The 24665-nt window shown below is 38.8% G+C and overlaps 5 protein-coding genes across 5 annotated transcripts; 4 read left to right on the top strand and 1 right to left on the bottom strand.

Moving 5' to 3' along the window:
• Positions 1-1814: 1814 nt before the first annotated feature.
• Positions 1815-5251, bottom strand: LOC140774500 (beta-carotene isomerase D27, chloroplastic). Its single transcript, XM_073117519.1, has 7 exons — positions 4886-5251; positions 4580-4719; positions 4381-4473; positions 4109-4170; positions 3913-4019; positions 2372-2461; positions 1815-2285 (listed from the first exon to the last, which is right to left on the bottom strand). Exons 1-7 carry the CDS (start codon positions 5163-5165, stop codon positions 2245-2247), a joined length of 813 nt encoding a protein of 270 aa, XP_072973620.1. The 5' UTR covers positions 5166-5251; the 3' UTR covers positions 1815-2244.
• Positions 5252-5838: 587 nt separating this feature from the next.
• Positions 5839-8835, top strand: LOC140775098 (uncharacterized). The gene is made up of 3 exons (XM_073118356.1): positions 5839-5971; positions 6088-6317; positions 8346-8835. The coding sequence occupies exons 2-3, from the start codon at positions 6126-6128 to the stop codon at positions 8706-8708; spliced, it is 555 nt and encodes a 184-aa protein (XP_072974457.1). The 5' UTR covers positions 5839-5971; positions 6088-6125; the 3' UTR covers positions 8709-8835.
• A 629-nt stretch (positions 8836-9464) lies between these two features.
• Positions 9465-13694, top strand: LOC140774472 (protein LIKE EARLY STARVATION, chloroplastic). The gene is made up of 4 exons (XM_073117481.1): positions 9465-10260; positions 11124-11779; positions 12154-12350; positions 12958-13694. Exons 1-4 carry the CDS (start codon positions 9768-9770, stop codon positions 13331-13333), a joined length of 1722 nt encoding a protein of 573 aa, XP_072973582.1. The 5' UTR covers positions 9465-9767; the 3' UTR covers positions 13334-13694.
• A 2289-nt stretch (positions 13695-15983) lies between these two features.
• LOC140774404 (uncharacterized) lies at positions 15984-17365 on the top strand. The gene is made up of 4 exons (XM_073117391.1): positions 15984-16129; positions 16442-16596; positions 16673-16753; positions 16912-17365. The coding sequence occupies exons 1-4, from the start codon at positions 16057-16059 to the stop codon at positions 17056-17058; spliced, it is 456 nt and encodes a 151-aa protein (XP_072973492.1). The 5' UTR covers positions 15984-16056; the 3' UTR covers positions 17059-17365.
• A 1553-nt stretch (positions 17366-18918) lies between these two features.
• Positions 18919-24515, top strand: LOC140774604 (meiotic recombination protein DMC1 homolog). The gene is given in 15 exon segments (XM_073117668.1): positions 18919-18950; positions 22001-22083; positions 22228-22319; positions 22404-22475; positions 22587-22625; positions 22855-22912; positions 23043-23088; positions 23182-23227; positions 23321-23382; positions 23484-23550; positions 23656-23748; positions 23833-23901; positions 23997-24075; positions 24147-24313; positions 24471-24515. Coding segments are annotated over 15 exon segments (1050 nt in total).
• Positions 24516-24665: the final 150 nt, after the last annotated feature.

Raw genomic sequence — 24665 nt, 5'->3', positions numbered from 1 at the left:
ATTGCATAATTTTGAAGTCACTCTCATAAGTTAAAGCAGCAGTATATTTCTAAATTTTGACGTACATATCAATTCGCTTCAATCTAGATGTATATTATTCTTCAAGTTACAAGTCAAAAGTTTTACACTATATAAGAGTTCTTCCAGAATAAGAGTTTCCCATATGGGGGCAAGCATGCATAGAGGAACTACATTGCCCTACAGCTAACTATATGTAGAATTTTAGTGCACTATAAAGTCAGTTAAAATCTAAAATAAAATGTCTAAAATAAGATGTTAAAGAGGTTTATTAAAAGGAAAGGCAATGTACAATAATTTATCTTTCTACTACCTAGACTTATAATAATCATGTCCTAATGCATGCCGATGGTGTAGATCCTATCAGGCATAGTCATAGTTTCCATCCAATTCTGGAACACACGTAATGCTCTTCCACAACTAGCTTGCTACAATGAAACAAAAATTACGTGCATGCTTTGTATTTATATATGATAGAGTATCAATTTATAGTTATTTATCTTTAGCCTATCTAGCTCAATAGAATAGCTTAAGCAGTCTCAGTGACCAATTTTTTTATTTTTTATTTCTAAGAGAACATGCATACAATGAAAGAGTTTAGATTGGATTGAACATTTGAGTATCTTCAATGTATCTTGGGAGGCCTAGAGATGGACAGTTCATGAGTAAACCAGCAATTTCCATGGGTTAATTTTGTTCTGTCCTACTTGTACCTATGTTTGATCCATCAAAATTTCTGGCTCATGCTGGTATCTAACTTGGCATATCATGCTACCAGGTTTTCTATTAATTTGGATTTAAAATAAAACAAAGTGCCTCAACCAGTTTCTTTGACACTGAATGTTTAATTTGGTTTCTATATGACATAAGTTTCAGGCCTCGATTTTCATAAGGTTAGCCTTTGTTGAGTTACTTGAATAATTCCTTTCCTGAAATTATTCTATTCGTCCTTATGTGTTTATTTTTGTAAAGCTGATCTGGTAACCAGTAATTACTCTTATGAAGCTCTGCCCCTCTCCCATCAGAAACCAACTTAGTTAAATACACCCTTTGTTCTTGCCCTGCTAAATCATCAACTGCAATAGCAATATGAAGAATTATATTTGGTGGTACTTGTTTTAATGGACGGTTCTATTACACACACCATCTACGAAATATGTAGCCCATGATATCACCTCCAGCGGTTCTTTAGATTTTGTAAGAAGTTCTATGAAAACCTTTCTTTTCAAGACTTTGTTATGTTGGTCACTTAAGCTGCTCTCTTAATCAAATCTCTAGGCTTGTAAGTGCCTTTCTCAACCTGGTAAGTCGAGCAAAAGATTATTATTGAAATTTTGACTTAGAAGCTACGGAAGAATGTTGCTCCACTGAGAAGAAGAAAAAATCTCTATGATTAAATGGATCTAGGCTGCTTGATTGGTGCTTTTCTGGGGTTGGATCCTGCTGTTTGAAGTGCATCGAGGAGACATTAGACTAGCCTCTAGCCCACTTGGTGATATTGAAACGTAGAATCTTGTAGAAAAGTTAGTGGAGCATGCTGGTTGTCTTGGATACCTAAAAGTTGCAGATATACTTTTATATTTTCAAGTTCATGACCCACTTGTGAATCTGCTGCAGTGCCACTGCACTGACTGGGGATTATATCTTTCAACCGTTAATATATGCTGCAGAATCTATTTGCATATAAATCCAATGCATCATTAAGTGATATCCTGTCTATCAACGTACATCAAGATTTTTTTTGTGTATTTCCAGATACCTGTATCAGTCTATTCATTGCATCATCAGAGCAACTTAATGGCTCAAGTAAATTAGAGGTGAAAAGATGCCTATGATTCATAAGAAGAATTTTGTTGTGTAGGCTAATAATTCTGAATGTCATATCCTTCCTATGCTCCATGAAGTTATGTCTGCATGATCATGCATGTATCGAAAGTGCATAAAAGAGACTTTTACGTCCACATTCCCCTGTACAGTACAAGGTGTATCACAGATTTCTCGAACCAGGGAAGCTATTCACCAAATTTAGGTGGCATAACTGGTGTTTTTATGAGTTATGAACATTTAGTTTGTGTTATGGTACACTGCATCACAGAATGCTATGGACAATAATAACTAGATTTAGAATTATGATCATGCAGAACTTTGTGTAAAGGAATCTGAAACCTCAACAATTTCCCTTTTCTTTTACTATAGTAGCAAGCAGTAAATCCTATTCTTTCTTCATCATGTAGAACAATTTATTCCATGCATCTGCTTTGCTCTACCTGCAAATACATAGAAAAAAAAGTACTTGAGCAGTTAGAGAAGTAAGATTAGATCTTCCAATTTTTCTTCGAATCAGCTTTATTACATAGTGTGTGGTAGCAAGGTTGCTTCAAAGCTGGATCATCTTCAGGAGGTTGCTGTCCAAAGATCATCTCACAGCTCATGTCTTCGAAATCTGAAACTTTTGAAGTGTAAGATCGAATGATTTGTTTAATGTTATGCTAATTATATGAGTTCAACCGACTAAATTCTATAACACAGACAGATTGTTGAAGACAATCCTCTACCATGTTATATCATTTGGGCTATCTGTTTAATTACCAGATGGTTCACTAAACCGTAATGTCTTTTCTCTCAGTTACTTATATGAACAGCTCTGTTCTAGTGTCAGAAAACTCAGCTATTTATGAGGTTGGTAAGCTTTACTTCTGCAGTTGGGTCCTGTTTTGCAATTTTTGATTTATGTTCTTTACCTTGAAATCAAATACCTTTATGGCTTTATGTTACCTAAGTTATGTAAAGCTTTATACAGACACTATAGTGCTTCTTGCAGTCAGATAAGACTGTCAGCTTTCAAGGGTGCATGCTATTCAGATATGCACAAGTACATTGCAATGTACGAACGATGCAAGCAGAAGCTGTAACATCTAAATGCTTGTAATGAGTGAGATAAGAAATTGAAGAAGAAATGGATAGATATTGGGCTTGCAGGGTGAAGAAACTTGTATTGGGGGTGTCAGACACTAATTCATGGAGGTGAATGGAGTAAGGCACTGCCTCAGGGAAGATTCGTCTCATAGTTGCATGAGGAACGGCAGGCAAGTTGACCACTTCTACTTTGATCTATAGTTTAATAAACCTATCTCTGTCTCAGAAGCATTACATGGGTCACACTTATCTATAGTTTAATAGACATATCTCTATCTCATAAGCATTACATGGGTCACACTTGTCTTGCGTGTTCCCAAAGTGGTTATTTTGTGGCCCCCCTCCCCTTAGAAAGAGCACAGCCTCTCATTTTCTAGTAGTTCTGCGTAATCCTAGCAGTAGCTTTATTCAAATGACAAGATGATGAGTCTTTTATCTTCTGTAGTTTTATCTAATCGTTTTCATCTAAATTCAGACTTAGCCAATACGATGACATATCATGCGACATCTTGAAACCTCTTGGCATGCGAGGTTGTCAGCGTAGGAGACTATGTCAATCCAAATCCTGTTGTTTGATGATTAGTTTCTTCTGCAAATAGTTTTTTCTTTTGCTTGTTTCAGCACCTTTTTGCTCTATTTCATCCTGGTGTTTTTGCTATCAGACTTGGTGCACTCAATTCTACACAATTATTTTGACTAACTATCCTTTGCATTGAAAAGTGCCATCCCTTTAATCATTATTTTTATACTGTAGGGTTTCACTGCAGTGTTTCTGTTTTGATTTACTCTGGTTGAAATGACATGGATACACTATGCATCATTGGGGTATGACATGGGAATCACAATTGCTTGAGAGTTGTATGTCCTCCAGAATTCACATACTTTTGAGCACACTTCTCTCTCTTCACATGCCTACAACGAAATCTCTGATAGACTGGATAGAAGACGTATAAAGAATTGATGAGCTTGGGGACTTACTTGGAACCATGTTGACAGGCATACCAAGGGAGTCCTGTATGAACTTTTGGCATGGGATCTTGCACATGTTTGTGCACATCCCCACACAATTGGTGCTCTCCAAGAACCTACAAAATTTAAACTATTAACATAATAACAATCCGAAAGAAAGAAGGAAAGAAAGAAAGAAAGAGTGTACTAGTGTAGTACAATATACCTGCACTTGGGAATATAAACCACATTCTTCTCTGTTCTTCCCTGAAATTCTGATTCCCTTACCTTGTTTTGAGTAACATCAAAACCTTAAATATATCAGAATACATCCCAACTGTTACAAGCTACAATTAAAAGACTATTTGAACATCGAGGGGCTTCGCTAAACTCTTTTCTTCTTCTTCTTCTTCTTCTTCTTCTTCTTCTTCTTCTTTTTGTTTTTCCGAGGCATAAATAACTACAGATACAGATATTGAATTTAAGAAAATTAATTACCTCGCATGGTCCGACTAACCAAGAGAAAAACATAGTGGTGAAGGCTGCGAAATATTCCTTGGAGAACTTCGATGGCGGTAGTAAGATCTTTATCTGTCATGTATATATATATATATATAGACGAGTACCTTCAATATTTTGTTGATACTATGTATATAGAAAATTAGTTGGAGAAAAGAAATGTTAAATGGTAACTTGCCATTGTGAGCATGAAACTTGGGAAGGCGTTGCGAAGAGATTGGATCACCACCTCCCTTTGCCTCTTGGCATCAAAGCTCCTCGAGACTACGCTTGCCACTTCGATCAAGCTCTCATACCCGTCCTTCTCGTTCCTGATTCCTGCAAAGGCCATCCATATCAGCCGTAAGAAAACCTTCAAATTTTTTAGAGCTCATCCATATATAAAAAGAAACTTCATCTGGATGTTACTATACGAGTCGATGAACACAAGAGAAGAACATGATAAACAAAACTAAGACGATCAAACCAAAGAACACAAACGAACCACTCGTTTCCTGGATACTCTTCGATAGATACCGAATCGCGAGACGGTCGAACCAGTTATCACGGTACACCTTCTTCTCCTCCTCCTCCGCCACCGCCACCGCCACCGCCATGGTTCCTCTGCTCGTCTCCTTAGGTCTCACCATAACCGCGACGACTAAGGAAGAGTATTTCGGCTTATAGCTCCATCTTAGAAGGCCCGAATTGGTTTCCCGTGCCGGTTTTCGGCATGCAGGGAGAGCTCTTAAGGTTCCATGAGGAAGGAGGAGGGTGGTTTCCATGAGAAGGAGATAAAAAAGAATAAAGAAGAGGTTAAGTTTTGTATGTGAATACTAATAAGTGTTTTGGTGTATATAAAGGCAGGGGAGGTTAGTGTTGTATGTGAATACTAAGTTTTGATTTATATTAAGATGGAAGAATTAGAGACGAAGGGAGAGAAGAAACCAAAAACGGTTTGGAGAGCATTTTCGAGAGGCGAGGTAGAGGGAATCATGCGATTGGTGTCTACAGCCCCAGGTATAGGAAACTCCCTGCATAGGGAGACGTGGCACTCCTTAGTTGGCTGATGTAGCAACATTTCCTGTAGAACATTCGATAATACTATGCCAATCTTGGCATTATTCTATGACCACTAATTTTGTCTCGGGTGTTGTCGGGCGATGAGCACGATTATTACTGGCCGGCGGGGATAGTGTGACGTCCACCGTCCGATGGAGGTCTCGTCACGAATCTTGACGCTATCGTTATCGAGCACTAGTTTTATGTTGAAATTTTGTGGGCATGAGAAATCCAAAATGGACGAAGAGGCAAATTGGATGGGCCGGCCCAATTGGGCCTGCTAAGTGTACGACTGTAGGTATTTCCTACATCAGGTTTTTGGAGACGATCCCTGTCGACATAACGCGGTTACCTACAAAAGTCCACGTCATCGTCTCCGCTTTCACGGGCGATCTGTATATATATATATATATATACATACATCTGCTTCCAGAGGAAAGCTGCCTAAAATTCTTTGCTTCATTCTCTTTCTTCTTCAAGAAGGGTCAGAGAAAACGCTCAGATCGCCGCCATCAGAGGTCGTCCAAAGGTGAGATTTGTTCCCGATTTATCTTCAGTTCTAGTTTGCTCTCCGTTCGATGGATGGTAAAATTAGGGTTTCGGATCGGATGATTTAGCTTTGGATCGCTTTGTCTTTGTCGTTAGATTTTAGTAGAGCTAATTGGATCTTGGAAGTGGAAAAGATGGGTGCCTTCGTCTCGAGGTTCTGGTTCATGCTATTTCCTGGAAAAGAGTACAAGATTGTGGTTGTTGGATTGGATAACGCGGGGAAGACCACGACTCTGTATAAATTGCATCTTGGGGAAGTCGTGAACACGAATCCTACCATCGGAAGCAATGTCGAGGAGGTTGTGTACAAGAACATAAGGTTTGAGGTGAGCAAGTCCTCCTTTATTTAGCTCTCCTTTATATTGTAGTTCTTTTAGTTGCTTATCTGTTTGCCGTTAAAGTTTTTGTAACATTAGTGCACTTGAGTGAATTTGGGGGAATGAAGATTGGTCATCGAATAGAATCTGAAATTGCATATAGGGAGATGTTGATCTGTATTTTAAACAATTTTGGTTGATTAAGAAGTGTATGCGTGAAGATGAAAGTTTGAGATGTAAGGAGTTCTTTTTTTGGTTTTGATAACAGACACTCGTAAGAAAAACTTTGTTTAGAGATATCTAAGAAGTGCGACAGTCAAGTGGTGTTACTATCAAGGCCTGGACCATTTTGCAATAGATTGGTGGGTTTCAAGTATGATAATTGATGGATTATTGATTTTTAGGGATGATCATAGCGGATGGTCCAATTAGCTAAAATAAGAATATGTACCTATCTTTAGATTGAAATCTCGGTAGTATATATTATGCTATCATGTAATCAAGTGGGGATATATTATTCTATCATTTATCAAAATAAAAAAAAATTATTCTATCTTTTTATCGACCTGTGGTGGATATTTCTCATATAGTAGAAGCGAAAGTAAAAGTGAATGACACTTTCGGAAGAGAAAGGTGTTGCCTTTGCTTCATTGTGAAACTTAGTGAAACTATTCCCTACGGGAATAGAATTCCTTGTTTACATTTTACAGCACATCATGAACACAAATTTTTAATATTGCACTGCAAGACATACACAACCAACAAAACAGAATTCAACCACTTACAACCAAGACCACTCCAATATCAGAACAAGAATAATCATAACACCACCACCAAAGGTCATGACACATGGTATGATTTTTTCCTTTTAGCTTACTCTTTGTGATGATGGGTGATGGAGTTTGGGGAGAATGGTTCTGAAAAGCCAACTACTCTGGGAGTGTTTTCACTTTGTTAAACAGAAGTTATTTATTAATACAATGACAGCTCCTTGATATTGTCTCTATTATACAATCCTCTTCTCCAATAACACAAGGTTAGAGCTGGATTAAAGGTTCTTGAAATTCCCAATGAAGATCTAACTAGTTGAAAGAAAGTTTATATCATTTAATGAATAATGAGTAATCAATAAGAAGAAAAAGTATTGCCAAGAAAGGCTATGAAGTGATTATTCACACCTGCTTGGGTAATGCTTGTTTACTTGCTTTGTTATCCTTATTTTTTCTAGTCTTTACCAGGCCTCAACTGTGAAATCAGTTGCACAAGCATTCCTAATTATGTTAATTTCAAGTAGAAGGAACTAGAACAAGCGACTTTTGTATATTTATCTTCAGTAACTTCCAATGGAGTCAGTTTTATACTTGTGGTTTCATTCAATACTACCCTCCATATAAATCTCGAATCCTGTTGCTATATTGTTCTATGAATTAATGTAAGCTAGTGAGTACATCCATATCTTGTACACTGCTTAAGGTATTGGTATGAGACATTAAGAAGTGGGAGTAATGGCTTTCTGATGAGTGAAAAATAGCAGTATAGTCTTTCATTTGCATGGTTCTTGTTGAGATATGAAAGCTTTCACTTCAGTGCAAATCTACAAACCTTTTTGGAACTCTCTGTATGGTGTTGACAAGTCAAGCAGCTAGGACATCTTTCATGCGAGAATGATGCAAGAAAAGGCTAGATTAATGCCCTTATGCCCTCAATTCCAAGACATTTTCTATGCTAGAATGTATAATTAAGTAGGAAATTTATGCACTATGAAAATTTTCATATGTACTTTGTTTTATTTTATAAATGATTAAGGTGGACTGGTGGACATTATTTGACTATTGTACTCACATGCACATAAATTGTTTTTAAACCAAGCTATGAGACCTGAATATAGAAACTTTTATCAGCTAGAGCAGCCTGAGTTACTAACTAGTGATTTGACTAGAAAAATAATGATAGATCAGTGTGAGTTGTTATCCTTGCTCTCTTGGTCTTGGCAATTGAATTGTAACCAGTGTTGAATGCTATCTCTTCAAAAACCAGGTTTGGGATCTTGGAGGACAAGAAAGACTGAGAACTTCATGGGCAACTTATTATCAAGGAACTCATGCAGTCATCGTTGTAATAGACAGCACTGACCGAGCACGGATCTCCATTATGAAAGACGAGCTATTCCGGTTGCTTCAACACGGGGATATCGAGCACACTGTGGTGCTCATCTTTGCAAACAAACAAGACCTTAAGGATGCCATGTCACCGGCCGAGATCACTGATGCCCTCTCCCTTCACAGCATCAAGAACCACGACTGGCACATACAAGGCTGCTGTGCCCTCACAGGTGATGGATTGTATGATGGCCTTGGTTGGATCGCTCAAAAAGTTACCGGCAAGCCAACAACTACCTGATCTGAATTCAGATAGTGCACACGTTTGTATCAACCTCAAACATGAACTGTTGGTTGCCCAATGTTTGTTTATTTTCCTGTACACTACATGATCCGCTGTTTATGCATTGCAAACTACAGTTATCCTCCGACAGTGATATCTGATTTTTTTTTTTCAATAGGAAAAAGAAAAGAAAAAGAAAAAAGTTTTTGTTTCTACATTCTTTTACAATATATGATCTTATCATGATACATTCTTGTATTTACCATATTTCAAGCCGAAGGTTTTTACCTCCTTTTTGCAAGAACAAGAAAAAGAAAAAGAAAAAGGTGAATTCGCAGATATTGTTGTACTTTTATCTGATTGCAAGCCGACTATGGAAACCGGAGTATAGTAGTTGGTATATTTTAGTCTAGCTCACACGGTGATATACAAGTTATACAATGTAAAGGTAGTTGGTTGTTGGTATAATTCTTTTTCTTTGTTTTGAGAAACTAAATGATTCTTCTTGATGTTGCACTTTAAACTGAAAGAATTTTCTTAAGCTCTTTCTGTCCAACTTAAATCTCTATAGGGTGAAAAAAAAGAAAAAAAGAAAAAAAAAAGAGTGATCAAGACATGCAAAAAACGACAATACTCCAGTTTATATTTTAAACTGTGGATTTGCCTCCGGAAAAGAAAAAGAAAAGGAGAAAATAATTTATTCATTTGGCAGCAAATAAAGAGGTACCAATATTCCAGCTGCAATAAGCTCCCAATTTCTTGGCCAAAACCCGAAAAGGTAGAACCGATCATATAATATGCCGCCACGTCGGCATCTCCATATCCCATCCTGCCTCCCTCCCTCCCTTTTCCCAGCGGAAGCATCACTCGCTTCCTTCAAATCCAAGCATAACCACCTCCACCTGAGAATCTGATATCAAGGCGAGCGACAAAGGAAAGGAAAAGAAAAGAAAAGAAAAGGAGAGGAAAATAAAAAATAAAAAACGAAAGCAAAAACGCAAAGAGATCAATATACAAAAGAACCCAACCCATTCAAAATCCCCTCACCATTTCTGTCCGTCCACTAATCATTCTCCGATGTCGGTGTGCTTTAACGCCTGCGCTCGCGGTTCCCTGCGCGTCCCCCAATTCCCGTCGCCACGTAGCATCCGGAGGCCTCTCCCCCGGTCCAACCTCCGCCTCGGATCCACCACCTCCGATGGCGGCGCCGGAGGCAGCTCCTACCTCGAGATGTGGAAGAATGCCAACGAGCGAGAGCGCCGCTCCCGGGAGTTCCAATACATCACCGAGCAAGCCAAATCCCGAGGAGAGGAGGAGGAGGAGGAAGAATCCTTGGAGCTGAAGACGGAGAGGTTTCACCAAATCTTGGAAGTTCCTAAGGAGGAGCGGGATCGGATCCAACGGCTCCAGGTCATCGATCGTGCCGCCGCCGCGATCGCAGCTGCTCGTGCGCTGATCAAGGAAGGCCCCGTCGTTCCCAAGGAGCCGCCCTCAGATGCCGTCCGATCAGGATCAGACGGCCTTGATCGTCTTGGGAAGGTTCCGGATGGTACTGCTCTGAGACAGCAAGGTACCTTATGTTCTATTTGGAATTCCATCAGAGTAAATTTGATAGTTTAGTTTGCTACTTCTTTCAGATTTTCTGTAGATAATAGAACCGAATAGGTTAAAATTGGAAAGTTATAATAATGCGATCTACTATATAGAAGTGTATGTATCAGTTGAAGGTTGAGGGTATTATACTTCATTTCTTTGTGATGCACTCCGGAGTAGCTTTCATGCTGCCTAAGAATTAAGCTATTCGGAAATCAAGAAAATGATAGGGCCCTTGTTGACTGCCTACAATTAGATTGCAATTGTGTTTGGCAGGTGGCCATCTGATTGTAGTAATGATCCTGCTGTTGGTTCATTCTAGAAGATGTAGGAATTTGCTAGCGAAGAATTTAGATTCAAACTGTTTATTTTGCTTGAGAAGAGGAAAACCATGGAGGTAGCTCTAGGAAGCAGATTAACTTTATGGGACATAGTTTGGTTCAACTGATATTGCTTTCTGTAACACTAGCCATATATCATTAGTAGTACTCTGATTCAGAAGAAGCTACTGAAAAAAGGAAATGCTATTATTTTAATACCTGCATATTGAGTTATACATATACTAACATCTAAATTTTAGTACTTCCATTTTCACAAGTCTGCTATTATGTTCTTACTTGGTAGCGGTGTGATCTTTTTTTCTTTCAGGAAATGAGTTATCTTATCAAGTTGTTACGGGAATAGGCAACAAGATTTTATTTCTCTGTCATATTATGTCTATGAAGATTTTAAATCATATTGAACTGATAACTTTATGATTAAAGTTAAAAAAAAAAAGGATCTATTCTAAGTGGTTGAGCATATTCCATTTCTAACTTTAGGATTCATGTATTCGGCTAGGGCTGCAGGCTGGGAATTCATTTCTTTATGAATCAGGGGCTTCTACCCAGGGAACTCCAGGTCCTGATTTTTGGTCATGGTCCCCTCCTGCTGCCAATAGTAGTAAACCAGGAGAAGATGTCACTAACTTAAAGCCAGTTCAGAAAACAAATTCCTATACAGAACCACCCAATTTATTGATGGAAAAGGAACAGTCTGCTGATCACCTATTAATTCCTTTAGAGAGTTCCTTATTGGAGGACAAGCATAAGCCCTCTCTTCCACCTCTCCAGTCACTTTTTGAGGTTGAAGATGTGAACTCCAAGACCACTTCTGATCTGGCTAGTGGAGAGGAAGAAAAGAAGCTCGATGTTCTATTTCAAATGCATGCAGCTGAGGCTGCCAAAGCCCTTGAGAAGAGTGATGAGGCATCATATGGAGTGAATCCAGATGGTTCAAAGTGGTGGAAGGAGACAGGCATAGAACAAAGGCCAGATGGAGTGGTTTGCAAGTGGACATTGACTCGAGGGGTTAGTGCTGATGAGTCTATTGAGTGGGAAGATAAATATTGGGAGGCTTCTGATCAGTTTGATCACAAGGAACTTGGCTCTGAGAAATCTGGACGTGATGCAGCTGGAAATGTTTGGCATGAATATTGGAAGGAATCCATATGGCAGGTGAACCTTAGTTTTTTTAGTACTCTTTTGTATATGACTTGTGATGCATTTTTCTTTCTATCGCAACTAACTTTAAGAATATAAATTTAAGATAAGTTTCCTACACACATGCATGCGCACCTGCGCCCTGTTCTCCTTTAGGTAGGCTGAATATCCCATCTGTTTTTAGATGAAACTACTGTGCTGACTCTTTATTATTGTGAAGGGGAAGATCTGCTCTCAAAAATAATTATCATGTACGAATCGGAGAAGTTCTCTTAAGTTGTCTTTCATCTTAAATACGTTTCTTATTCATTTGTTAGTGTGATTATCCACAAATGCAATGCTCCGTGTGTCCACACTTTGGAATATGTTATATGCATCTTTACCTGCAGGATTTTGCAAGTGGCCTCAGGCATATGGAAAAGACTGCAGACAAGTGGGGAAAGAATGGTAAGGGAGGTGAATGGCAAGAAAAATGGTTTGAGCATTACGATGCTTCTGGTCAGGCTGAGAAGTGGGCTCATAAATGGTGCTGCATAGATCCAAATACACCACTGGATGCTGGCCATGCTCACGTCTGGCATGAAAGGCAAGAGTATTACTATCTTTTTTAGCTCCTTGTTGAAATCTCTCTGTGAGCTGTCTCATATATTAATCATCGCCTTGTCATAATGGCAAGAAAGTATCCAGTCATTTTTACAATACTGAATAGGTTTGTCATAATGACAGAAAATGATAAAGTCATTTTTAGAGTAGTGAAGAGGAATCCAAAACAATTAATTCATATAACACTGCATGATTTTCTATAGAGTCTCCATTCATGAAATTGATTCATTTGGAGCGGTTGCTAGATAAACAGTATTATAGTAGGAGTCAAGCAGCAATGTTTTGGGGTTTTTGCAGATCCCATGTGCTATTAGTGCTTCTAGTTACCTTTTCTATTCTATGGACATAATTGTTTGATTCAGTTCTTAACGTTGCAAATGAAGATAAACTTTGATGGACTTACTTTTAGGGAGTTGGATGCTAGGACATACTGAAAATCTGACAGTAGGATGTGCATTATTAGTTTCTTTACCCTTGCCATAACAACCTATCTTATCTTTCAAGACTTTGAAACACTACAGACATACTTTCTTATGACTTTTTGCAACTGAATAAGATATAAGATTCACATATTTTCATATTGCTTGCAGGTGGGGTGAGAAGTATGACGGCAGAGGCGGTAGCACGAAGTACACTGATAAATGGGCGGAACGGTCAGAAGGTGATGGGTGGTCAAAATGGGGGGACAAATGGGATGAGCATTTTGGACAGAATAGCCACGGAGTGAAGCAGGGGGAGACATGGTGGGAGGGGAAGTACGGGGAACGGTGGAACCGCACTTGGGGTGAGCAGCACAACGGGACTGGCTGGGTGCACAAGTATGGCCAGAGTAGCAGTGGAGAACATTGGGACACACATGTGCAGCAGGACACATGGTACGAGAGGCACCCACATTATGGCTTTGATCACTGCTTTGAGAACTCTGTGCAGCTCCGATCAGTTCGAAGGCCGCCTAAGACATTGTAGACATCATGTTTTCAGTGTGGTCCATTACATGGATTCTTCCAGTTTGACTGTACTCTTGAGGTATAATAAGAGTGCAGGTGACCTCCGGACTAATGGTAAATATGATGATGATGAAGTTTTATGTCTAGTAGCTGAGTTTTACTTTTCTAAAGGATGAAGTGGTATGTTTTGTTGGATTTCAGCAGATAATATGTAATTGTGATACTTCTACTAATAAAAATAGAGTTGTATCAGAAGTTGAGACTTATACTGCTGGATAGTCTTCCCTTTTGTCCTACTTAGAAATGGACACCCATCAAATCTGGGTTTGTTGATGATCGCAGGAATAGATCCTCTGTACATAACAAGAAGAGTTGCCATCTTAACTATTCTTGGAATTTGACAAAGTGCATCTTTGATTAACATTCTTGTTACATTGGTTGCTAATCAGCTCCTGCTACCTTTAGAACTAATGTTGGTAAATCTTCGTTTTTAATTTCCTTTCCTTAATTTGTTTCTTCCTGAATTAACCGTGCACTTTGTCAGGTAAATTGCATTTTATGGTGCTATGTATAGGCTGTTCATGGGCTACAGCCCTAATGTTAGGCTATTTACCAAAACTTGATATGGTCACTATCTCACTAATGTTAGACATGGATATGAGAGGTTTATTCTTATGCTTATCACACCTCGTCAATCTAAATGCTTGTCGGATTGGAAACCTTTTATCCGAATGTTTGTGGGATGGGAAACCTAGATCCCATCCAAAGGACGGAATAAGAAATAGAAGGGTTGGATAATAGAAGTGTAATACAGCCAAGGTAAATTAATTTCTTCTCCTCGCCTATTGCGTAACAACGGCTTCCCAGCTAACAGTCTAATTGGGTTGCTGTGTGAGACCCTTCGCCTTTGGCATGCAACTATGCAAGTGGCCTCGATGTCCTTTGTCTACCTAGGGATCCTCATCTCTAGCCGTCGTATCAAGGCCAAGGATCGCAATCACAATTCACAAAGGCCTTCGATCAGTTAGTTAAACCTCGTTGATCATCCACACATACTGGCCAGGGCTGCACAATTCTCGAGTCTATTTCCAAAATGTCTAGGTCATTCCATATTCTTGATTGAAGGTGGTGGCAAGCCAGCGAGTTGAGGGCGGCCCCTGCGGTTAGGCCGCTGAAGAAGACAAGGACTGTCAATACGTTTGGTTCGATGGCGTTGCCCCTTGGTCCTTGGATCAAGTTGTCCAAGGCCAAATACGGCTGTTGTAAATAGCTCTCGCACTAGTTCTATTTACTTCTTTCTCCTCTCATCCTGATTGGGCTGCTGGGCCAACTAGCTCGCAAAATTCTGGCATGGATTGGGTCAGACGAGAACTGCCCTCTCTGCGAGCTCCACCGAGAGACGGCAGACCCACCTCTTGCCTCTTGCTTTCGTGCAGGTATGTAGTATGTATGGGTTGGAGGTGCGTGTGATCTCTAGGCTCACCACCACTTGGGATCAGGAGGCAAACAAGTGCATGATGGCTAAACCTCTGATCGACGCACACTTTAAATAGTGTGGAAGCAAAAAGAAACTCCATCGTGTTCGTGGGGTGTGGCCGATCATCCCAAGGCATTGCTGTAGCTGCCCAACAATTATGTTATGTAAAACCTTTCAAATACTTCTAGTTATTTATTTGGTTTTCGCCGTAAAAAGGTCGTGACTAATCTTGGGCACTTTAGATATTAGACAATTAAAAATAATCTCTGAGGTGGAAGTTTGATTTCGTCAAAATCAATTTTTAATTCATTGAAAACACTATGCTTAGAGGTGAAGGATTAAGGTTCATCAACAGAGAAAGGTCATCAATGTTTTCAAAGATATCCCCGTCAAACGTTTTTCTTCTAAATATTCCATCTTTTCCCCAACCCATCCCCACACAATATATTCTACGTAGAACAACACCTCCATAATTCCACAAATTCCATGCACATGGTCAAAACAAGTTTATCAGAAGGCAGAGATATAATATATTTTTAAATGTTTGGGTGACAAAATCTTGTGACGGTTAAAGATGAAAGAGTCCACCAACAACTTATATTAATTTGAAGAATATGGAATAAAGAGAGGAGTGGTTAGTAAAACAATCTGGTCAGAGATATTAATTTGGACCTGATCTTTTTTGTAACCTTAGCATCCTTTTTCTTTCTTTCTCTCTCTCTCAGGAATATTTGTGCCAATATTGAAGAACTAAACAAGGAATACAACAAAGGAGTGTATTCACACCTCGTTTGTTATGTGTGTGCGCATATTGTCGCCTTTTTTATAATTTCACACAGTAAGGCATATTGATAAAAAAGAAAGAAAGCCATCTCACCAAATTATGAGACAAGTTGTGTTCAAACTTACGACCGAGTATAGGAGGCAATTTAAGATGAAAAGTTGGACGCAGGGAGCGTTGTTTGCATAATCTAGGATCTAGGTCAGTTGTGAGACCCACTTCCAGCTCTACTCTCTCTCCCCCCCCCCCCTCTCAAAAGAAAAGGGAATAAAGTTTTTCTTTATATTTTCACCTCATATTTGGCATCATTTGGAAAGGAACAAGAAAAGTCAAAGCTGGTCATCCGATTGAATCCCCTCTAAATCTCCTCATTTATAAGAGCCCTTTGGTTTCGATCACACTTCTAAACCATTTGAGATCCTTCTCTCTTCTTCCTTCTGTCTATCCATCCCATCATCCCTCTTAGCTTTAAGAAAGCGTTTGCATGGATCTCCTAACGCAGGACCAACTCTGTCGGTTCCAAGATGCCTTCTTGCTCTTCGACAAGGATAAAGATGGTATTGTTCCTTCTTCTCCGGAATCCGTCTTTCCCCTTCTCTCTTATTATGACTTCTATTATCTAATTGTGCTCTGATGCTATCATGCTAATTGGGCCAGACTGTTCTTGGCAATCTAGTTGATGCTCTGCCATTCTCTGCTTCCCGTTCTACTTCTGATGATAATTTGTTGGATTTAATTGATGATTTTATACTCCAAAGCTTCCCCATTACCTTGTGGTGTTATTTATTCATCATTCTTCAAGGTTATATGCAATCGTCTATGTTAAGTTTTACCGATGCTTGCTTTATCTAACACCATCAGTATTACAGGTTGCATCACTATGGAAGACTTAGCTGCTGTCTTCCTATCTTTGGGTCAAAATCCAACTGAAGATGAACTGAAGAATATGATAAGAGAGATCGACGCAAACGGAAATGGGTCCGTAGAATTTGGAGAGTTCTTGAGCTTCATTAGGAGAACGAAGGTATAGCAACTACGGCCAACAACTTCCCATATATCTAACTTAGATATGATTGGGTCTAATAGTTGTAAAATTGCAGGAGAACGACCCTGAAGAGGAGCTGAGAGAAGTTTTCAAGGTTTTCGACAAGGACCAAAATGGATTCATCTCAGCTAGTGAGGTGTATATTCGATATTACCTTTCCCCTTCCTTTTGCATTTTAGAGTACTGCAGAGAGAGAGAGAAAAAACTAGTTAAAATTCTCTTAATTGTCATGTAAACTTTATGCACTCGCACCAGTGTCTTGATAGATCATTTGTTATCTGTTCTTGTGCATAGCTGAGGAATGTGATGATCAGTCTCGGCGAAAAGTTAAGTGATGAAGAGGTTGAAGACATGATCAAGGAGGCTGATGTGGATGGTGATGGACAAGTGGGTTACAAAGATTTTGTGCAGATGATGAAACTTTCAGCAGGAATTCCGTGAAAGATTGTAACAAAGATGTACAGATTTCTGCTCTCTCTCTCTCTCTCTCTCTCTCTCTCTCTCCAAGATTGAAGCTTGATGTTGCCCGTTGTATTGTCGAAGAACCTACTCTGATTACTTGCCTATTATCTCTTAATTCAATATTACCTAGTTTCCTTTTCATTAACAATGTAAAGTTTCATTTAGGAGATGCAGTGAGATATTCAATTTAACTCAACTTGTACTGCAAAAGATGATAATTGACTTCAGCGATGGCATATTCAGATACGTTCTTTCTTATTTGTATCAGATGCTGACTTGAAGCAACTTTATGGGAAAAAATAAAACTTGCCATTTAATTTGATTTTAGCTTCATCTAGCATCAAATTTTCACTTGGCTCGTGTACTCTTCATAATATTCACTGGAGTACAGATTAGTACTCCTTATTCAAAACATAAATCCAGTTCTCTTTTCTTATTTGTTCTCATTAAAACTGTGTTAAAATTTACAAACCCTGTGGAGCTTTTTGCATAATTGATTTAGTGAACTATTCACATTTTCAGTCTGAATTCATTCACACTTACAAATGCATGCTTCAATCATGCCTTCACCATTTTTAAATGAAAGAAGTAGGACAATCACGAATCATGAACTAGAGATTAACAAAGAAAGATAGAGTTACCTGCAGAGCCTTGTCTTGTCTTGTTGCAGATTAATTGAAAAGAGATAAAAAAATACATAGAGAAGAGCTAGTCACTCACCTTGATGTTCTCCTTTCTGCTCCTTTATTTGCTGACCAATATTTCTACTATGCCCAAGAGAGAACAAGTGAAGCTGTCAGAGCATGACCTAGCAAAGGTTGGTGATCTCTTACATCTACCTTGGTATAAAGGCACAGAGAGTTATGATCACTCATGAAAGCTAGATCATGCTGGCAGCTTCACTCATTCTCTAGGGCACTTCTCCATAAGGCTTCTATACTCATCTTTGTGGAAGCTTCATAGCAAACCATAATATATAGAGAAATGTCTGAGAGGAAGAGAGAGAGAGAGAGAGAGAGAGAGAGAGATTGAGAGATTGAGAAATCCAAGAGTAGGTAGCATCACGTGGGAGACAAGTATAAGCAGATCTGGAGGTAAGCTGAAATTAACGTTAAGTACCAAAGTCAACTGCATGACAGGAGGCAAAGAAAATAAAAGATTGATGTCAAATATAGCCTAAAGGAAATAAAAAAGATGAGAGGACTACACGTAGGAGGAAAAGGACCAATGTCTAGAAGTTGGTGCACAGAACTGTGTAGTTGGTCAACATCACTAAGATTTGACTTTTTCTTGGGTCTATTCTTAGCATTCTCGTTTTTTTAAAGCATTCTTGTTCTAACAAACAGTGTGAATTCCACAACTATTTACTGACTTGATCTACTATAACTTAATAGCTTTGGGTAACATGCATGCATACTTGGGAGCAAAGAGGCTTATATCTGCTATACGTACATGTCAAGTCAACCTTCAAGAAGCAACTAGACATGTGAAGCTTGGAAATGGAGATCTCTTTAGTTAGCTAAAAAAGAGAGAACTATGAAACGCAAGCAGGTCAATGGATGAAACACATATAGAACTCAACCTCATCATGGTGCAATACAAGACTAAGCATTGACCATATACAAAAGGCTCCATGATGAGGCCATTTTGGTGCAAGTTGCAGCAGCCTTCTTGAAAGGGATAGAAGCCAAAAACAGCCAAGGAAGGCTAACACTAACTAAAAGGAAAGTAAGAATTAATCCACAGAGCATCTCAAGAAACCAATCTAATTGGACAAATGAGAGAAAAAGAAAATGCTGGTGGAGGTGATGTTGGTTATAGGAAAGAACCATGTAGAACATGGTGGATTTATAGAGAGTGAAAAGGAGGAGGTGGTGGATTTAGAGAGAGAGAGAGAGAGAGAGAGAGGATGTAGGTGCTTAGGTGTGAGTGGAAGAGGGTATTAGGGTTGCAGGTGATAGGGGCGAAAGAGTGAAGGATGGATGGGTGCAAGACATAGGGAACCGTACTCTATGCGTTCATATGAGCAGAGATTCAAAGCTTTGTAATATCGAGGAAAAAAGAGGAGGACTCTACTTGAACATAGCTTTGTAAGCATCTGAATCTAAGCTAGCATTTTGTTGCCTAGCTTCTATATTATTATTATTATTATTATTATTATTGAGCATATCTTAAAACGAGTTGCAATAAATTTAACTTATGCATACAATACAAATAAAAATATCATCAAATATTAATCTTATATCTTATGGGTCTTAACTTTGACCATTGGCTATATGTGATATGAGCCCAGTAGGTATTAAGATATCCATAAAAATATCCCTCGGTCTTAAGTTACCTACCGATGGTAGTTACTTTCTTCGTGATCAATGACGTCATATAATTAATTCTAACTTTAAATAATTATTATATTATTTAATAATTAGTAATAATTAACTTAATAATTTGATTTGATTAATAATTTGATGGTGTTGTTGGTTTAGACGAGCAGCTAAGTAACGGAATGATTTATAATAATATCTTGATGACATTTAGTTCAAAATAATAGTATAATAATGTATATGATTTGAACTCCATATTAAATTCTCTTGAATAATAATAGAAAAAAGAGAATCTCATATCTATTTATATATTCCTCTTATAATGTATTAGAATTGTTTTAATAATAATAATAATAATAATAATAATATTATTATTATTATTATTATTATTATACAAAGTGAAGAAGTCACATAAATAAGCATCGGTTTCTTTTATAGATCTTTCATAATTCTTATGGACAAATGATAACCACTTAATAGTACAATTTTGATGAACCGTTGTGTAATATACAATGGTCCATTAAGCACATGCGCCTAAAAGCCTAACGAGCACGGTCCAACTATTCTCCGCATAGGGAGTGGTCCTGCTCCTTCCTGCTCCTGGTTAAGTAAATTTAATCAAACTGCTTCGTTAAGAAAAGAAGATGAAGTCTCCTTATGCCCAAAACAGAGAAAGTATAAAACTAGGGGCATTTTAGATACTTAAAATATTAATGCTTTGGAGTGATTTTTATTTATTTATTAAGGCCATATGCCAAAATAGTGTTAGTATAGAACTAACCTACAGTGATTTCTGAAAATATTAGATAAGGATGTAGAGCTTAATTTGTAAATATGTTTGTCAAATACAAAGCCCTATTAACAGGCTTTTTATTTCTCCTATTTGCAATTTAGAATGTTTCTTAATATTTTCAAATTAAACTCTACACTTTTATCCAATATATATAGAAAAAACATTCTAAATTGGTTAAATATTAATAGTTTTTTTTTTTGGTGCCAAAACTCATGTTGTTGATTTATCTGTGATAAGTATTAGTGTCAGCCCTAGTTTTGCTAATGTTCGACTCTTTCCTCCTTTTTAAGTAGAGGTTTTTCTCATACCTCTTCCAATAAACTCTTCCTCCACCTCCTCTCACCGATGACTAGCGGAATTAAGAGTTTTCTTTATCTTTCTATAATATATTTTCTTTCTTTTTTGACACCGACCTTATTCTTTCTTGTCATCATTGTTGCTGTAGTCTCTTGTCCTCTTCGTCCTCCTCAATCACCGCCTTCTTTGCTCATGAACCCTTCCAGGGCGCTACCCCTTTATCCTTTAGTTGATTTCCAATCGAAACTCTTTCTCCCTTTGCCTTCTCCACCGGTTTTATTTTTGGTTTCCTCCTCGTCGCTTCCATGGCAACAAAGTTAGACCCTCATTAGCTTGGAAGCCAATATCAGTGTTGGTTGAGGTGCCCGTCTCCCTCGACGAGAGCTTTAAGACCTTCATTAATGCTGGTTGCATCATTGTCTATTCCGCCACCATTTGCTCGCCTTCTCATTTGCCATCGTATTAGTTTTGTTCAATCGATGAGTATAGTTATTGGGTTGTAGTGTTTGGATTTTATTTTGCTTTATTTCTCTGTTTCCCTATTCTATAGTAGTGCTGTTGTTCCGTTAGTGGGCTGAGGATCTTCCTCTAGCCTTATAACATTGCATAGGGGTTGTGAACCTAAAACTGTTGAATCACAATGGAGTCGCATGCTAATTTTACATCCCGTTGCATCTTTGTATTTGTTAGGACCGTGCTTAGGGTTGTATTTTATTTTAGATCATTGAGTCTAATATTTATATTTTCTTAATTTAGTGCTTACTGTGATTATTATAGTCAAGTTAAAGGATATGTGCCAAAGGACTGTAGTCTTATTTTCAATCTCAATTTATATTAAACTATTTTTTATGAATGAATGAACCTGCGCCTACAACTTTTAACCTGAAAAAGTAAATAAAATAATAACGTTTAGCTTCTTGGAACCTAGGTATGACAATATGCGATTGGATTGCAATAACGTTTAACTTCTTAATTATATGCTGGATGAATGGGCAACCCAATTAGAACAGTCTAAGTAACCAGAAGAGGAGGTAAATGTACACGTACACATTCGATCCAAGAACGTCGGATCTGAATCGGACGGTTGACGTGATATGATTTACTACTAGTCGTCAAGGTACTGTTATCGAAGAGAGAACAATAAAGAGCATCCACGAGATGAACGGTTGTGATTTTGATGGGAACCGCTCGTTCCAGAAAGCATACGAAGTTTCAGCTATAACCGTTAGATCTTAAGTTCGAATCGGGCGGGAAATTTCTTAAGAAGTCCCGGACTTATGGTAAACAAGCAAATCGATTGAATAGAGTTTCATATCCGTTTCCTATTTATACCCGCCATGCAATCAAAATTTCGAAACCTCTCTCTCCGTCCTGTCTCTCTCCGCTTGAATTTGATACCAGACGATGATCGACGTGAAGTGAGTTATTCCGATCTCCCGCTTCCTTCTTCTGTTTCGACATCTTTTGGAATCAAACGATCTATTTGGTTTGATCGCTTGATGGGGCTCAGATTCGAAGACCAAGGGCAGCTCCAGCTTCTGGACAGAGATGAAGCGGAGGAAGAAGACGATTGCTTCGAATCCATCGACAAATGTGAGATCGAATAAAGAATTCTCGGAAACATTGCAGATCTATCTAGATCCATCGATAGAATTTGTTTTGATCTGATCTCGTCTTACAATGACGTGAATCTAGTTTTATTTTAATTTTGATTCAATTTCCGTGCGATTTATGCAGTGATTTCTCAAGGAATCAATGCGGGAGACGTCAAGAAGCTCCAGGACGCGGGGATCTACACATGCAATGGTCTTATGATGCATACGAAGAAGGTCGGTTCTGATATATATATAATGATCCCTTGTTTATATAGAAGGATTCGATCGTTGTTTCCATCGGGTATTAATCATTTGTAGAGCTTGACCGGGATAAAGGGATTGTCGGAGGCGAAGGTCGACAAGATCTGTGAAGCTGCAGAGAAGCTTGTGGTTGGAACTCGATTTCAAATTTGAATTCTAATCTGTTTCTATATGTTATCTCATCTTTAGCTTAGCTTCTCGATTTATTTTCTCTATCGATTTGGTACATCACTTTCTCAGAATACGGGTTACATGACGGGAAGCGATCTACTGCTTAGAGTAAGCTCCACTCATCATTCAAACTATAGTGATGAAGCTAAACATGCTCTGAATAGGCTTTTGTTTTCTATCGCACGATCCGAACCGCTGGATCAAACATAATTCTGTGATCTCATGGTTTGACGGGCTGGATCATTCACCTTTTCTTCGTCTAGAAGATGTGAGAGCACGTTAGATACGAACTCTCAAACACTAACCACGGCCGTCTTTTGTCTTGTTAATTTTCCAGCGGAAATCCGTAATTAAAATAACGACCGGGAGCCAAGCACTAGACGAGTTACTTGGCGGTAAACCTTCTCTATTACTTTCTCTTGCCTCGTACAAATTTTATTTACTGGAGCATAGTTTTATCGTGATAAATCTATCATTAATCGTATGCTTGATGTTACTTTTGCTAACGTGATCTTTTCTGTGAAGGTGGAATCGAGACGCTCTCGATAACTGAGGCGTTTGGCGAATTCCGGTAGAAATCCAACTGCTAATTTGTTCTCTTTATAATGTTCTTAACTCTATCACTTTTATCTTTTAATCCTAACCGTTGATTCCACTGTACCAGATCAGGAAAAACCCAGCTGGCTCATACTCTCTGCGTGTCCACCCAGGTCTATTCTTTCTCCCATGACATATAAATCAATTTCTACCAAAAAAAAAAAAAAAGACGAAGAGAAATTAAAAGAAAATATTTTGTTTTCTAGCTTCCTACCCACATGCACGGGGGCAATGGAAAGGTCGCATACATCGACACCGAGGGAACATTGTATCCTTTGCACTCAATTATTCCCATTTTTAACCTTCTTCATTGTTGAGTTGCATCTGCGGAACACTGAGATCCTTCCTTCGTCCTTAACGGTTCCCTAGTCGGCCAGATAGGATCGTGCCGATAGCGGAGAGGTTTGGGATGGACCCTGGCGCTGTACTGGATAATGTACTGCCCTTTTCAATTATTTTCTTTTCCCATATTTTACGAATTAAGATTTAGTTTGATGTCTATTGGTTACTCATTAATTTGATGGGTGTTTGATGAGAAAAGATAATATACGCGCGTGCATATACGTACGAGCACCAGTACAACTTGCTCCTGGGCTTGGCTGCCAAGATGTCTGAAGAGCCCTTCAGGCTTCTGGTGAGTTGTATCGTCATCTTAACTCGCTTTGGTCTAATAGCACGATCCCAGTGTACTTTGATAGACGTGTCATGGCAAGCACAGATCGTGGATTCGGTCATCGCGCTGTTCCGGGTCGACTTCTCTGGTAGGGGAGAGCTCGCCGAGCGCCAGGTAATGATCTCCTATTTGTTCGTAATGGTAGAATTCTTACAACCCAACGCATCAGCTGGCACGTGTACTTGATCCCAAATGGGTCTCGGTCGCAGCAAAAGCTCGCTCAGATGCTCTCCCGCCTCACGAAGATTGCAGAGGAGTTCAATGTCGCGGTTTACATGACGAACCAAGGTGAAGCTCCTATAATCTCTATTCTAACGAGAGACGAGTTCACTGGAACTTTTCTTTGTGGTTTTGGGCAGTGATTGCGGATCCGGGTGGAGGAATGTTCATATCGGATCCGAAGAAGCCTGCAGGAGGGCACGTGCTGGCCCACGCGTCCACCATCAGGCTGATGCTGAGGAAAGGCAAAGGCGAGCAGCGCGTCTGCAAGATCTTCGACGCCCCCAACCTTCCCGAGGCTGAAGCCATATCCTTTCGCTCTATTCTTTCATACAATGACATCATAATCTTGAAAAGCTAAACAGCCTGCCAACTTAAAATTAAACTACATTTCCCTAGCTATATTGGTTCAAGTAAACGAGTATCAAAACGATGGTTGCATGACCTTGACTAACCAAGTGCACGTTTTCCAGATAACACCAGGTGGTATCATGGATGCTAAGGATTGATTCCTCTCCTCATTTACTATAGATTGTAATGCTCTTAAATAGAACAGTAATGTTGTGTTAACAGACGGAAAGAACTTAGCATTGGATAATGTTACTGAAAGAACTTGGTTTGAATAGCTAATAGAACGTAAGTGAATTCTTTACCACTTC

The sequence above is a fragment of the Typha angustifolia genome, chromosome 13 (assembly GCF_048772165.1).
Source record: "Typha angustifolia cultivar Huaian chromosome 13, ASM4877216v1, whole genome shotgun sequence".
Classification (NCBI taxonomy): Eukaryota; Viridiplantae; Streptophyta; class Magnoliopsida; order Poales; family Typhaceae; genus Typha; species Typha angustifolia.
This window is presented reverse-complemented; position numbering and strand designations above follow the sequence as displayed.